This window comes from Gavialis gangeticus, unplaced genomic scaffold, assembly GCF_001723915.1.
Source record: "Gavialis gangeticus isolate Ggan-Ray unplaced genomic scaffold, GavGan_comp1, whole genome shotgun sequence".
NCBI classification, from domain to species: Eukaryota; Metazoa; Chordata; order Crocodylia; family Gavialidae; genus Gavialis; species Gavialis gangeticus.
In genome coordinates, this window is record NW_017729033.1 from 82968019 (window position 1) to 82983333 (window position 15315).

The 15315-nt window shown below is 42.0% G+C and overlaps 1 protein-coding gene across 7 annotated transcripts in view; it reads left to right on the plus strand.

Annotated features, from left to right (window-relative positions):
* FAT1 (FAT atypical cadherin 1) overlaps positions 1–15315 on the plus strand; it is a 191980-nt gene that overhangs the window by 111305 nt on the left and 65360 nt on the right. For all 7 annotated transcript variants that reach the window (XR_002099211.1, XR_002099212.1, XR_002099213.1 and 4 more), the window contains exons 5-7: positions 5497–5826; positions 6366–6576; positions 10932–11071. Coding sequence is in view for 4 of the 7 variants with exons in the window: in XM_019525941.1 (XP_019381486.1) it covers positions 5497–5826; positions 6366–6576; positions 10932–11071 (681 nt within the window). In the remaining 3 variants the exon portion in view is untranslated. The remainder of the gene's footprint in view (positions 1–5496; positions 5827–6365; positions 6577–10931; positions 11072–15315) is intronic.

The window sequence follows — 15315 nt, forward strand, 5'->3', positions numbered from 1 at the left end:
TGAGCATGGGGAAAAGTGGCCCCTCCCCTGCCCCATGGCTGGCGCTCCCCGCTGCAGGTGCTCGCAGCCCACGCAGGGCTGTCCGGAGCAGGCACTGGCAGCCCTAGGCAGGTTGCAGGTGGCTGCAGCACGGGATGCTGGCCACGGGGCGGGCGAGGAGCCGCCTTTCTCCGCACTCAACACCAGCTTGTAACCCACCCCACTGCTAGCCTGGCAGTGGAGCCAGGTTACAGGGTAGTGCTGAGCGCAGTGGGGTGGGGAAAGCAGCCCCTCCCCGCCCCGTGCCTGGCATCTGGCCCTGCAGCTGCTTACAGCCTTCCTGGGGCTCCCTGTGCCTGGTCTGGACAGCCCCACGTGGGCTGCAAGAGCCTGCAGCGGGGAGCACCGGCCATGGGGCCGCTTTTCTCCGCACAGGGAAGATGCCTAGGGAAAAGCTGAGTGGGGAGGGGAAGCAACCCTGCCCCATGCTGCAGGCACTCACAGCCTGCATGGGACTGTCCGCAGTGGGCATAGGCAGCCCCACGTGGGCTACAAGCAGCTGCAGCACCAGGCACCGGGTGTGGGGCGAGGAGCGGCTGCTTCCCACCCCCCCCCGCCACGTTCCTTTCCTGGCTGGGATCCCCCCGCCCCCACTTACCTGAGCTTCCTGCACAGGGGCTGCCATGTGCTCCCAGCCCAGAAACCCTAGCTGGGGCTTCCAGCTGGGGTGCAGGGCCAGGCGGCCCTGCTGTTGTTGGAGCCTGCAAGGCAGAGAAATATTAATTTTCTACATTTTTGGGGGGGCCCCGTGGCCCAGATAGAAGGCCCGTGGGCCATATTTTGCCCACCCCTGCATTACAGGATAATGAAAGACAAAATGTCTGAAGTAGCCGTATCCCCATTTGCTAGTTTTATGGCAATATCTTTGAAAATAGTTCAGAAAGAAACCCAGAAATTCACAGAAGGGTGGCAACATTATAAGCAGGTTGAGCCAAGTGCTGTACAGCTGGCTAATTAATTGAGCATTGAAATATTGACCAGATGGGTTGATGGGTTTATTCCTTGTTTGCTATTAAAATAGCACTCCTCACTTGCATTCTTGTTTACATAGCAATAAATAATAATATACTTTGCTGTGCGCGCATCTCTAATTTTCCTAATTTGAAGGTAGCCTTTAAAATGTTTTTTTTCTTTTAAACACAGGTAATTTACCCTTTTTTGTCTTAATATTATTAAGATTTTTTTATTGCTGTTTTATCCAACTTATCACCATGGATCCTGGTTTTCTCTGATTTAAAAAAAAATCCCGAATTTTTGGATTAAAATCTGCAGTTTCCGTGATTAAAGCAAAACACCAGCAATATATAGATATAAGTATAGTGGTGTTTCATTTTGATCATGGAAAAATGTGGATGTGGGGTTATTTTTTTTTTAATTGGAAAATTGGGGGTTTTTTTATCAGAGAACCAGGATCCCTGCTTATTACTTAAATTGACGCCATTATATTGAAACACTCTAAAAGTTCATTATCATTTCCCTTACAGTTATTAATAGCACGTTAGAAACCCCAAACTGATATTGTTTTCAAATCAAATTTGGGAGGAAGGAAGTGGAGGGAGTAGCTGGTTTATTTTTGGGGCCAGGCTAATGATCATTTTGTACAAATAGATGAGTATACTTTGGCATGTCTTGTTCTGAATGTCCCAGCATGAATGCATCCTGCTCTTCCTTTACTCCAAAAACTGTTGTGCCATTTTTTCCATTCACCTTCTAAAAGGGTGCACTATTTGAACGTATAGAAGAAATGAAGATGAGGATGGGTAGCTAATTCGCATTTAAGCAATTCTTTCTCTTCATCTTTATTATACCTACAGATGGTAACCTTACCAGATTTCCCATCCCTTGTTGCCTTATCTCTTCTTGTGCAGAGCGTGAGGATGAAATCTTTTTTTCTATTGAAGTCAATAGCAAAACCCTAGTTTCATCCTGAGATTATGGTCCCATAGTTTCCTTGCCTCCTTCAGCTCTTTCATATTCAGACTCCTCAAGCTCTTATCAGTTTATCAGCAAAGGAATCCTTTGTGAACCCCTGGAATAAAACCCTCTTCCTAACTCAGAACTTCATATCAGTATACTCCATAACTCACAGCAAAAAGTGAAGCAGCAGTCTGCCTTGGAACAGCTGTAATGCAACAACTCTCTGTCAGAAGAAGCATCTGCCAAAAACAATGTCTGCCATTTCCCTTGCAAAATCAGATATAGAGTTAAACTGCTGATTGGAAGCCATTTCCCACTAAACTTCTTGGCAGAGACCTTTGGTTTTTGTTTGATTTTGCATTCCTTTAGGGCTTTAAGCAAGCATCCATTAGGATTAGGTGAGTGTATACCACACTATCAATTTCCTGCGATAACAGAAGGCCAGGCTTTGGTGACCCTCAAACATTCCTGTGCGTTTCTGTGTAATAAAAGAGATGGTAAAGGAAAGGCAAAGAAAGAACACAAAGGAAAAGAAGGTGACTTGATAAATGAAGAAAAGGAGAGACATAATAAAGAAAACAGAAGAGTACCTTGGTGGACAGGAGCCCACAGATAAGATGGAAGAACAGCACGCTGTGCTAATTTAAAAATGCTGCATATTATTTTGTGTATGTTCATATGAGTATGGAAAAGCTAAAATCTATTAGCTAAAAATTAAGACTATGAAAGAAAAGAAAGAATAATAGAGATCAAGGAAGGCCATATACAGGCATTACATTTCTACCAGGAGAATCGTCATTCTCTCAGTAGAAACTGCAAGTGCATAAGCAGTCATTCCGTTTCTCCTGTGGGAACATTCCCCCTCCGCGGGAAAGATCTTTCAGATGGCCCCTGGCTGGAAAGGTCACCTATGTAGCTCCCCACTGGGGGAGCTGGAACAGATATGCTCTAGCTCCTGGGCTATTTTTTACCTGTAAGAATTATTCTTACTGGTAGGAATGAACATGTGTCCATGGCCAAAAGATCTGATACCTCTTAAGGCAGTGGTTCTCAATCTTTTTAGACTCAAGACACCCCTCATTAGACTCAATTAATCCCTTAGAAAATACCAGCTTTTAGTTTTCACTACCTTTTTTGACTATGGAAAAACAATACAATAATTTTTCTGTTGCAAAAAACTCAGAAAAACCACAGAGGTCAATGTTTTTGATGTTATTAATTCCTATTTGAAATCTCTGGGTTTGTCTTGTGAATTGTGTCTGCACACCTGACAGTGCTAACGTGGTATGGAACCGATGGCACCCTTGAAAGAATCTCAGCGTATCGGTTGAGAATTGCTATCTTAGTGAATATTATTCTATAAGTATTCCTTCTATTTCTTTGGAAACCATTCTTAACTAATTGGTAGGGTGTAGGACAGGCAGGTCATGGCAGAAAATTTATGAGATTTAAACAAATTGTTGCTGTTGATAATGGACTTGTAACTATGTTAACTGGTCATTTTATTCTGAATATTTGCCACATTTTCAGCTAAATTCTCTCCCAGGCCACCACATTTCTAATCATGTTACCTGTTGTGTAGAAGACTGTAAATAGTATTAACACTTTGTGCCTGATTCTGTAGTAATTACATTAATTAAGCTGTGTTCATGAGTGACAGCCATAGGGTCAGGAGGAAAAAAATCTGAAAATACATTACTGCCTTAAAGCAGGTAGTAAAGCAATTTTAAGAAACATTTTTAAACCACCTTGGCTTGTAATACTATCATAAATGTCTTGAGTTTCCCTACCAGTTTGGTCTTTTTTCAGCCAGTAAGTATCGTTTCCCTCATCACTTTTTAAATGAACTCAAATGAACATGAATCTCTTTTTATTAGTTGTTTGTGCACCGCTATTACCAATAAAGTCAGATCAACCTTGAAGCTATTTTTGAGAGAGATGGCTGTGTCTGTGTGGCTTTTGTAGAAGGGTTAAGTAATAGAGGTACACCAATATATTGGTCTCATATTGCATCAACACCGGTATAGGGAAAATTGACAGTATCGGCAGTCGGCTGTTTTTGCCCAACTTTGTCGATAATGTAGCCTATAAATGCCCCGTGTGTGCGCGTAGCTGCGGTGCAGCATGCAGGCAGCCAGGAGTGCAGCCCAGCAGCGTGGAGAGGGGTCGAGTTTGCTTGGTAAGAGTTTGTGTGAGGGGAGGCAGATTGAGGCCCCAGCGGTGAGGGAGGGAATGGGGCTGGGGCAGGGGCAGGTGCTGCACAACCAGGGTGGGGCATGGGACAGAGCCATGGCTTGTCTCAGGAGTGCAGAGGGAGGCGGCTCCTGCTGCTGTGCGCAACCCAGGAGAGCACAGGGGGCATGTGCCCCCAGATTTGTGCATGGGGTGCAGGCAGGCTGCCGCTGCTATCTGGGGCCGGAGTGGTGCCGGGCTCTTCTCAGTTGGGGGCTGGGCTAGGCTGTGCTCAAGGCAGGAGCCAACAGCACTGGGAGGGCAGTGGCAGCCGACCCTCGCCCCACGTGCAGATCTGGGAGTATATACCTCCCCCGGGAGCGATGGGGAGCATGCAGCGGTGGGACTGCCCCCTCCCTCCCTGTGCCCCCCGGACGACCTGCTCATTGTTCTGTTGTGCACCTCACCCCAGCTGTGCAGCGCCTGCCCCAGCCCAATCCCAGTCCCTCCCTCACCTCTGGGGCCTCACTCTCCCCCCCATCCCCCTTCCCTTGCCTCTTTCTCCACAACACTTACCAGCCAGACACTGCTCTCCGAGCTGCAAGAGTATATCAGCAATTGGCTAAAATGGTTCATTAAAAATTGGGCATTGGTATCAGCCCAGAAATTCTCTATCCCTGCACCCCTAGTAAATAAAAATAGGAGGGGGTATGTTTTGTTTCCAGATCATAAAGGAGAAATGGGAAATGAATTGTGTTATGCACTTGCTTATATTTGAAAAGGCTATTTTTTATCCCTCATTCAAACAGGATAGTGATTTTCATGTCTTAAAGTGTATTGCTTTCTTTTAATACATAATCCTGTCAAATCTCAAAAGTTATACATTTTCCTGCCCTTTATAAATTGCATCTTTTGAGCTGGAAAATTGCAAACCATTAAACTCAAAACAACAGCTTTGAAAGAACACTATGCTAAAAATATATATTAACGTGTTACTACATAAAGCTATTACTTGCAGTAATATATAAAATGTGCACACTGGTGCTGACATTCAAGAAGTTAGCATTTCAAATGCAATGTTAAAAATTATTCTGTTGATTTTAATATATGTCGATTTAACTCCTACATGATACACTTAAAGAGTCAAAATGTTAAAATAAAAACTGAATAAATGTCTTTAGTGCTTTTAAAATAGTCATTAAATATCTATAGTCAGCCTTCTGCAGGGAAATATAGTTGAAGAATTATTCTATTGTTATAGAACAATGTAGGTGTTTGAAGAATATTCGGAGAAACAAATGAATTAATGTAACCTTAAAAAGACCATGCTTCAACTGAAGATTAACCTTATCTCTCTTATAAAAATAGGTAACTGTAACAGATAATGGCATTCCCGCAAAATCAACCATCGCCCGGGTGATTATAAAGGTCTTAGATGAAAATGACAATAAGCCTCAGTTTTTGCAAAAGTTCTACAAAATCAGGCTTCCAGAGCGTGATAAACCGGAACGAGAGAGAACTGCAAAGAGAGAACCTATCTATCGGGTTATTGCTGCAGATAAAGATGAAGGCCCCAATGCAGAAATATCTTACAGCATTGAAGACGGTGATGAACAAGGCAAATTCTTTATTGAACCGAAAACTGGAGTGGTTTCATCAAAGAAATTTTCTGCAGCAGGAGAATATGATATTCTTTCTGTGAGTTGAGAACACATGCTTTGAATCTGTTAGGTCCTCATCACTTGTTACTCCATAGCTGTTGCTTGAGTGACTTCGTATTTTGCAAATTAACAAGTACCAGGCAACACTTGATACTGATTCAGAAATATTGCACTTTTACTATATTAACCATTAATTCAAATGTTGTTTTCTTGCATTGAGAGTAAGAAAATGTTGCTGTCCTTATTGGTAGAGAGGCAGATAGAAAACATGTCTGAAATTGAAAATGTGACAACTGAACCTAAGCTATTTTTAAGGAAGCCAGTAAAATAAATATGTAAGTTATAACAGCCAAAGGAATAGTTTTATGAAGTGTTGTATGCCCTTAACTCCCACTGGCTTCCCAAGGAAGTTAAGGTATGTAGTGCCTTACAGCAAGTACTTAGCTCTTTTTTTAATCTGTCTCCTAGTGATGAGCATTTTGGGGTTTTGTGCGTGTATGTTTGTGGGGTTTTTTGCTTATACAATAAACATAATTGTGTGGTTTCTTTTGTACAAAAGATGTCTCTGTTTCCTAGATTAAAGCTGTGGATAATGGACGCCCACAGAAGTCATCAACAACTCGGCTTCATATAGAATGGATTTCAAAGCCCATCCCACCCACAGAACCCATTTTTTTTGAGGAAATGTTTTTTTCTTTTACGGTGATGGAGAGTGATCCAGTAGCTCACATGATTGGTGTAATAGCTGTTGAACCTCTTGGCACACCGCTCTGGTTTGACATTACTGGTAAGGATGTGTTAAGGGTTTTCTATGTTAAGTATATATTAGTGAATGTTGTGTTTTTAAGGCTTCCTTACCAGCCCACTTTCTATCCTATCAGAAAAGCAGAGAAGGTTGAATTTCTCTAACTGTAAGTGTATTAGTCTTAAGATATTTGTTATTATGTTAGAGTGAAGTTAAAATTTGAAGAGAACATTGTTTTTAAATAACAGTATGATTACAAAAATGTTCTATTATAACTTTAGAAGTGACTTGCAGACATTTTATAAATGAACTAAGAGGCAATTTGTGGCTTAGAAAAAGTAGTAAGAATGATGCTTCTCTGTGCTAGTGAGGGTTGCTGCACCCCAAGAGAGGTGAGAGAGAATTCAGTGCTCACACTGCTTTCTTGTACCCAATCCCTAGATACAGCCAGGAGAATGAAGACTTAAAGTGCTGTCAGCTTTTTGAAGTGCTGTCAGTTATTAATGTTAATATAATTATTGTACTTCTATGTAAATATAAGTATAGCTATTTCTTTTTTGGAATTTCTACCCCTGGAGATTCTATACCAGACTGTGATAGTGGAGGTAGCTGATATTTGCCAAATAGGAAGAGTGTAGAGAGTTTACATTTAACATATAGCTGATATTTAAAAAGAACTTGTTTTGCTCATTTTTTCAAAATTAGGTACTGCTAGCATCTGCTAATTATCCACCAAAGTGCTATTTTGACCCTGTCACAACCCACCTCATCTCTACAAGACTCTGGGGATGGGATTTTCAAAGATACATACCTATGAGGTTTGAGTGCCTGCCTTATCTCAGGGATCTGTGGAAATCTAAGCTGTGAATATGAATCCAGATTATTTTGAATCGCAAAAGGAAAATATCAAGACTAGTCTTTAACTTTTTATCACATTTCAGGTTTTTGCAACATTGTTTCACTTTTAAATTATTCCTAAGGAAGTTAGATAATTAAATAAACTTTGCAAACCTTAATCCATTACCATAATTATACAAATGTCACTTCCCTGATCATCTCTAAAAGTCCTCTTGTACATGCATACAGACATATGTATGTATATATGTATATGCTGTCCCTAAAAGGTGGCTTCATGATCCAGAAGGGTTTTTCATTCGGGGCTGGTTGCGATGTTGTTTTATTACTAATATTTAGACAGAGCTATACATTTGAGTAGCATTTTATAAAAATAAATAAAATGAAGGCTCCTGTTCAATAAAATTATACTCAGATATTTTTAAAAAATAGGAAAGGGAAAGTGAAGTCTCCTTCCATACGTCCAGGTAGTAGAGTAATGGGATATATCTATTCCACAGTAAGGTCTGTCAGCACCGGTGGTAGCAGCAGTGAGAAGAAGCAAGGGTTCACTATCTCCTTCCCCTACCCCCTTCCAAAGTAGAAGCAGGAAATAAGTAAGTAAATAGTTGATAAGACAGATGTGCCAGGCAATTTATCTGATGGCATACATAGAATAAACAGTTAAAGCTACTGAGTGGGGAGGAGGGGACTTAACTGTGATTCAGCTGAATTTGCTGTAGCTGTTTTGTTAGTATCAGTTCTATCTCATGGTAGAAGGAAGTTAACCTCCAATTAATTTACCACCTGTTTGGCTCAGGGTAAGTTGTGAATCTTCACTTACTACAGGGTAGGAGTAGATAGAAGAAAAAATTACAGTGGATCAACTGACACATTTTTACCAGTGGCAAGTTCCTCTTCTCTTCCACTAAAAGTTAGAAATTTCCACACCGTGAGCCAGGGAGGAAATTCATTTGGGATGAAAAATAAGCAGACAGGGGGAGGCCAGGGTTGCCAAACATCAAGAAAAACAAGTAAGGAGAAGGTCTTAGACCTGAAAAGGAAAAAGTCACGCATAATTCTAGTAAAGGCAATTTAAATAGAGCAGAAATATTATATTTTCTGGGATGTCTCTCTTAGTGGGATCTGGTAGGTCCTGGTTTTGGGACATACAATGCAATTAAACTCTTTTTCTTTCTTTTCCTTTGTTTCAACTGCCATGCATTGTGTATAATGTGTTATTATCCTAATGGTATATCTGTTGTTTTTTTTCCTTCTAAGCATACAATATAGTTTAAGCATTTATGGTGTTTATATTTGTATGCTTAGTTGTTTTGTGAATGCACTGAAAACACATTACCTTGTCGTGCTGTTGTTTAACACACAATTCCCATTTGGAGTTTTGTACAGAGATCAATGGCAGGACTAGGTCCCAGAGATTGCAACTTGCACCTTTTTTCTTAACAAAAAGTGCTTTGGATAGTTTGATAGATATATGAATAGTTCACTGTCAAGTTATCAGCTGTTTTTACAAATGATCTTACTGCACCTCTTTACTGTTTCTAATAGCATGAATTAATTTGATTGACAGCTTTCCTTTGTGTTCTGTGCTTGCTTTCCATGCTTTCTTTCTTTTTGGCTGTGCCAGGAGACAAGCTTGCTAGTGAAGTATTTTACATCTTTCAGATGGCTTGTGACCTGAACTGTACAGCAGAAGGTATCTGCTGAGATCACATAATTTATTACCAGATTATGAGATCTGAAACAAAAGCATACATTTTTGAATATTTTAGTAACTCTTCAAGAATGAAAGATTTTATAGTTGCATTTGTAACAGGTTGGTTTTGGTTTTGTTTTTTTTTTTATCATTACATACATTCAGCACCATTTCCGAGTTTTTGTTTTGGTATTTGGCCAAAATTGTTGCTACTGCCCCTTTCATATACCAGATGGAGATTGATGGGCTGGTTGCTGCTTCAGTTGAGAAACAGATAATCACCACTAATATAATAAAAATGTTATACAAAATTTGTAATTTGCTTGTAAAAGCATTGCAGGACTCAGGATTTCTAACACAAAAGCAATAAAGTAAGCTGGTGAAATTGCCTTTATTTTAGAGAAAACGTAACCAAACAGGCCATGCCCAATCACTCTGTTATTTCCCTTTAGTGGGGAATGCAGTTAGACCCAGATATGAAATTCCTGTTTGTTAACCATATGGAGAAACGATATCACTTACCAACAGCAGAAGAGAAGTTAGGGACATACTTTTTGAAGGGTACAAATATACTCAAACTGAAGTGTTTGAATTTCTCACCGTACCGTTTTATATCTGTGTTCATGCTGTGGAATTTTTTTCTGAGACTGTAAGAGTAGCTGAACAGCAGTGAGACTCCAGAAGTGCCGAAATCATTACCATTCACTGTTACTAAATTTCTGTCAGTAAATGAAGCAGAGTCCAGCCCATCTTTCCCAGGCAGATGTAACACTCGAAAGGCAAAACCTGTTCAGGTTTGAAACGTAACTAATTTCAGAATTTACCATTCTTCTAGTAAAGTGGACTTCTAGCATTGGTGTTATTTTGCTCCCTCACTTTAAGACATGGCTTTTCACATGTGAAACTCAGTGGGTTGTTTTTTTTTACAAAACTAAGCCTTTCAGATCTTATAAAAATCTACTCTGCTTATGTCTGAATAGCATGGTCCTAAAATATAATTAGAAAACATATGCACAACATAATTAGGACAAATGGCTTTGCTACTACAAGCATTAGGTTGACAAAAATAGAATTAATTCCTTCATTTTAGATAGTTTTTTCTAAAAGTTGAAATCAGTGAAGTTAATGGCCAGTATTTATCACTGTTAACAATATTTGATCTTCATGGCTACTGTGTTGTCAGGGCAGTTGGCTCAGTGTGTCAAAAATATTATTATGATTATTAATTAAACATTTAAATGAACTGACTGATTATTCAGCTCCATTTCAAGATGATTATTGAACTATATATCAGAGGGCAATTTGGGAAGTTTTGCAAGGGAAGTAAATGAGTTTCAGAAAAGCAGCTTAGGCAAATCCTCAAGATAGGCATCTAACTCCTATTAATTTCCATCTGAGTTAGGTGCCTAAACACCTTTTGAGACTGTGGACCTGCATGCCTTTCAAGAAGCTTTAAGACGCAAAGGTGGGACTATTGGAATATTTTACTCTGACCTGCACAACACTTGCCATACTTCCTGCAAACAGATCCAGTAACCTGTGGTTGTGTTGCAGTGTGTTTTTAGGAAAAGAGTACATCTTGATTTAAAGGTTTAGTGATGGATAGTCAACAATCTTCACTCTGGATGCAGTCAGTGGCATGAGTCAGCCAAAGCCATATGAGGGATGTGCTCAGACCTAAATACCCCCAAGTGATAATATTTTGCTACCACTAGATTGCCATTCAAACAAAGTTTTTAAAACACTTTCTGTTTTTCCACCTCCATTAAGCTTCATGAGATAACAAACAGCAGTATATCAATGAAGTATTTTATGAACTTCTACCTCTTCCAATTTCTTGAATCAGGTGGCAACTATGACAGCCGTTTTGATGTGGACAAGGGCACTGGAACCATCATTGTCGCTAGACCTCTTGATGCAGAACAGAAATCAAATTACAACCTGACAGTAGAGGCAACAGATGGAACCAGATCTATCAGCACTCAGGTAATGAAATTTCTAATGAAGTATTTAGAGAAGGAAGAATTTGTAGCTGATTTTTTGTATATGGTATGGTATTTGTATGAATTAGGAACTACATCTAAAAAGGAGTAGTTTCATATATTGATGGCTCTTTAGTGTTTGGCAGCTGAAGTAGAAAGGTTATGTGAATGTAGATAATGTACAACTCAAATCAGCAACTTTGAAGTTGTATCATGTTCCTATATTCACTAGGTAAATGAGAAGCAGAAGCTCAGCCCTTGTATACATGATTTGCTAACAAGAAAAGGATTAATGCCAGGGGAAAAAAGTCAGCAGCTATGGTGATTAGGTTAGGGAGGTATTAAAGAGATCATTGTAAATCACTGTGAGATCTGTGGAGGACAAGCTGTCAATGCAGGATGCATAAGTATTTGGTATTATCATTAGTCTGCACAACAAAACTAACTGCAACCTACTTTGAGTTGGGTCTTCCCTTCTGATATTAAAACCCATGTAAGCAAACTCTTTTAAAAAAAAAAAAAAAATCAATGAGCACCCCCTTGTGGAGATTTCTTCACTTGGTTTTTTCCAGGGAGGTAGAGTTTCTCACCTGTGTAAAAGGATGCTGGATTCCTTAGAAACTAAGGGCATCGTTTACACATGCTCCAGGGTGGGGTATTTTAATTAGAGCTGCTCTCAGGAGCCCCTTTAAAATGCCCATAGTGTCTCGTGTGTTCAGTGTCCTCCACTTCAAAATGCCAGCAAAGGCACTTTAAGTGAAGCTTGTTTGATGAGCTTTACTTAAAGTGCCCCCACTGCCATTTTGCAACATTGTGATGCTGAATACATGTGATGCTGGGGCATGCTAATTAAGTTAATTGAATCCGTTCTGGCGTGTTCTAATTAGAATGTATTGGAGCTGGCATCAGGCATATATCTATATATGCCCTAATTTTCTCTGAATTGGTTCTGGCTGCTGTGAAGGTTTGCTGGCAATGCAGTAGATTTGAAGATAGAGTTTTTGTTGCCTGGGGTTGTTTTTAGGGAGATTACAGAATGCAGATTAAGGTCTTGCGCATGTTTCCTGAAGCTCTGCTCGTTCTTGCTGAATTTCCTCCCCCAGTGCCTGGATATACAGCCCCAGGTTAGGGTGGATGGTTCCATGAATGTAGCTGAGCTCCCATTACTACAGGTAAAAAGTATTTATAGCCAATAGGCCAGTGCGAAGCAGCTAGTATTCGCTTCGGATTCAGCCGATTCAGGGGACAATGATTCAATGTAATAATTCTAATGACTGTCCCAAATCGATTCAGCAAAAGCTGATTTTGGAGATTCGACCACTGCCAAATTGGCCTCATCGCCCACCTATTCTCCCAGCCCCATCAATGGCTGTTCTGCCCGGCCCCAGCTTTTTGAAGAAAAAAGCCCAGCATTCGCCAGCTGCTGCCAGGCTGGGGGGCAATCCCTACTGCCTCACGCTGTAGGGGGGGCTCTGCCACGAGCCCCCCAGCCCTCCCTCCCCATAGCAACCCCATGTGGCCGCAGCTCCCGGCTCTTTAAAATAACAAAAAGTCCTGGAATCACCAGCTCCTACCAGGTGGGGGGCGATCCCCATTGCTCCCCACTGCCCCACGCTGCATGGGGGTCTCTTCCATGAGCCCCCAGAACCCCTGACGGCTGCTGCAGCAGCTGGTGAGTGCAGGTTTGTTTTTGTTCTCTTTTTTTTAAAGAGCCAGGAGCTGGGGCCAGGTGAGGCAGCCATGGGGGAAGGGGGGCTGGGAGAGCAGGGGGGGTTGGAGGGCTCATGGCAGAGCCCCCCATGCAGCTTGGGCAGTGGGGGCAGCGATGATTGTCCCCTCGCCTGGCAGCAGCCAGTGAATAGTGGCTTTTTTTTAAAGAGTGGGAGCTGGTGCTGGGGGGAGCAGGCAGGGGATGGTGCCTGGCAGGGGTCCCCCCCCCATGGTCCCCTCCCCTGTCCTCCAGTCCCCCCTCCCATGCCACCTACTTACCAGCGTGGAGTCCAGGCCTAGCTACCTGCAGCAGCAAGCGGGGACTGCCCAAATCACCGAAGCTCTCCGAATCTTTTTCCAAATTGATTCGGACAGCTTCAAATCAATTTCGATCTGTTAATTGGTCTTCTGATTCGATTTGGATTCAGAGATTCAGCCAACGAATCTGGCCGAATCTTCTCTTGATCGAATTGGAACCCAAAGCTTTGCACAGCCCTAATAACCAATATATCAAGACTTATAGATCAGAATGGGTAAGTATAATATCTAATCTATAACTATTCTATTCCGCATTTATATCATGAACCATTCATTTCTTATATTGTTTAACCTAATTTCCAATTAAATATTGAAACACCTTAATGTTAAAGTTGAGGGTTGCATGGATTAGAAACCCAGATAAAATGAAAAACAAAAAATAAAATATCATTGCATCACACACTTCACATTTTTTGATATTTGTTGTGACCAAAGCCACTTTTATACATAGTACTTGACCATAAAAGATGTAGACCTAATATTGTTGTTAGAAACAGACATTTAACATTTCCTGACATTTTAGTGCAACTCACATATTACATTTGTCTTCTGCAGTTGCCTCTAAACAAATAAAATAAAAAAAGAAGGTGGAATACAGCTAATGTTCAAATTTTAAATTTGGAGCATAACTGCTGACTTTAACACCCAAAAATTCTGTGGCAGAAGGGCAGTCTAAACTCTAGAACAGTAGGAGTCAACAAAGTAGCCCTCCTCCCCTCCAAGTGCTGCTCTTATTCTCTTCCCCTTTCTTACTTTCTGCTCCCTACCTGACCAGCTGCACTGCTTCTGCTTCCTGCCCTTTCAGCCTTTGTGCTGCGTATCCCCTCCCCAGTATGCTGTGTGCCACAGGTTGGCCACCCCTGGTCTAGAAGGAGACTGCATAAGTTTCAGCTGCCACCACAGAAAATAAAACCGAATTTTGGCTCTTGTCTTGCCCAATATTTAAGCTGTATCTAACATACTTCAAAAAAGAGCAGGTCATCCCTCTCATTTAATTCCCCTCATGATTGAATACTGTAATATTATAAAAGCTTTAGTCTGTAATGCTTTATTTGCACTCTGGTTGGTTGCCTGAAACAATCAATCAGAGCGTGAGCGTTCGGACAGGAGCCGGCAACCGCACCACCTGAGGCAACAGCGGTGACTGGGATCGGGGGATGAGGCCTAGGTTCTGGCTCAAAGCGGTTATGGTGGGGGGAGGGAAGAGCAGATGCAAGCGTGGCCCCAATCCTAGCCGTGGCACAACCCAAAGCGACAGAGGAGAGGGGGAAGAGGTGGGGGGACTGGCTCTTGCCTGGTCTGAAGCAGTGGTTGGCAGCGGGGGGAGCAGCCCTCTCCTGGCCTAAGCAGTTGGGGGGGGACCAGCCCTGGCCCCGGCCCCAGTCCTGGCCCAAAGCAGCAGGAGAAAGGAGGAGGGGAGCAGACCTGGACCCAGCCCAAAGCGGCACAGGGGAGCTGGGGAGCATCCCGGGCCCCAGCTGGGGTGGGGGACAGATGCAGGCCTCTGTCCCAACCTGTCATTCTTGACAGGCAGTTTACTAGTCTATTTATAACTATCGCTGTGTGAATTCAGTTTCACTCAGTTTGAATTGACAACAATTAAAAGATGAAGATTTTGGGGGGGATAATAGTGCAGGCTGAGTCTGCTTCTTTCTCAGGAATAGGACTACTGGTACCTTGTGCCTGAAACTGTCTAAATACTCTCGAAACTGTACAATTGGTCCAATAAAAGATATTACCCCCCAAAATCCTTGCCTTTCACATATTTTCTGGATCATCGTGGATGCAGCATCATAGACGTGACATGGTTGCAGATGGTCCTGCTTTGAGTGGAGGGTTGGACTAAACCAGTGGTTCTCAACCTTTGTTCTACCAGGACCCATTTGTAAACATCAATGGTCAGTCTTGACCCAGTGCCCCTCACCCCCCTGGGGGAGAGGGTGGGTGTGTGGGATGGGTGGGGGGGGGCTATGTGTGGGGCATAGGGAGCCCCAAGCAGCCCCTTGCAGGCTGCAGCTCTGCCAGCCTCCCAGGGAAAATTCATGTGGGAAACTCCAGTTTCCCACATTTTTCTCCTTTAAAGGAGAATCCATTTTTCAAGTTAGACCCATTTTTAAAGTTTGTTTGGAACTCTTTCATATATTCTTGCGACCCTCTTTTGGGTCATGACCCACAGGTAGTTGAAGGCTGCTATTATATCCCCTCTCAGTCTTCTCTGTT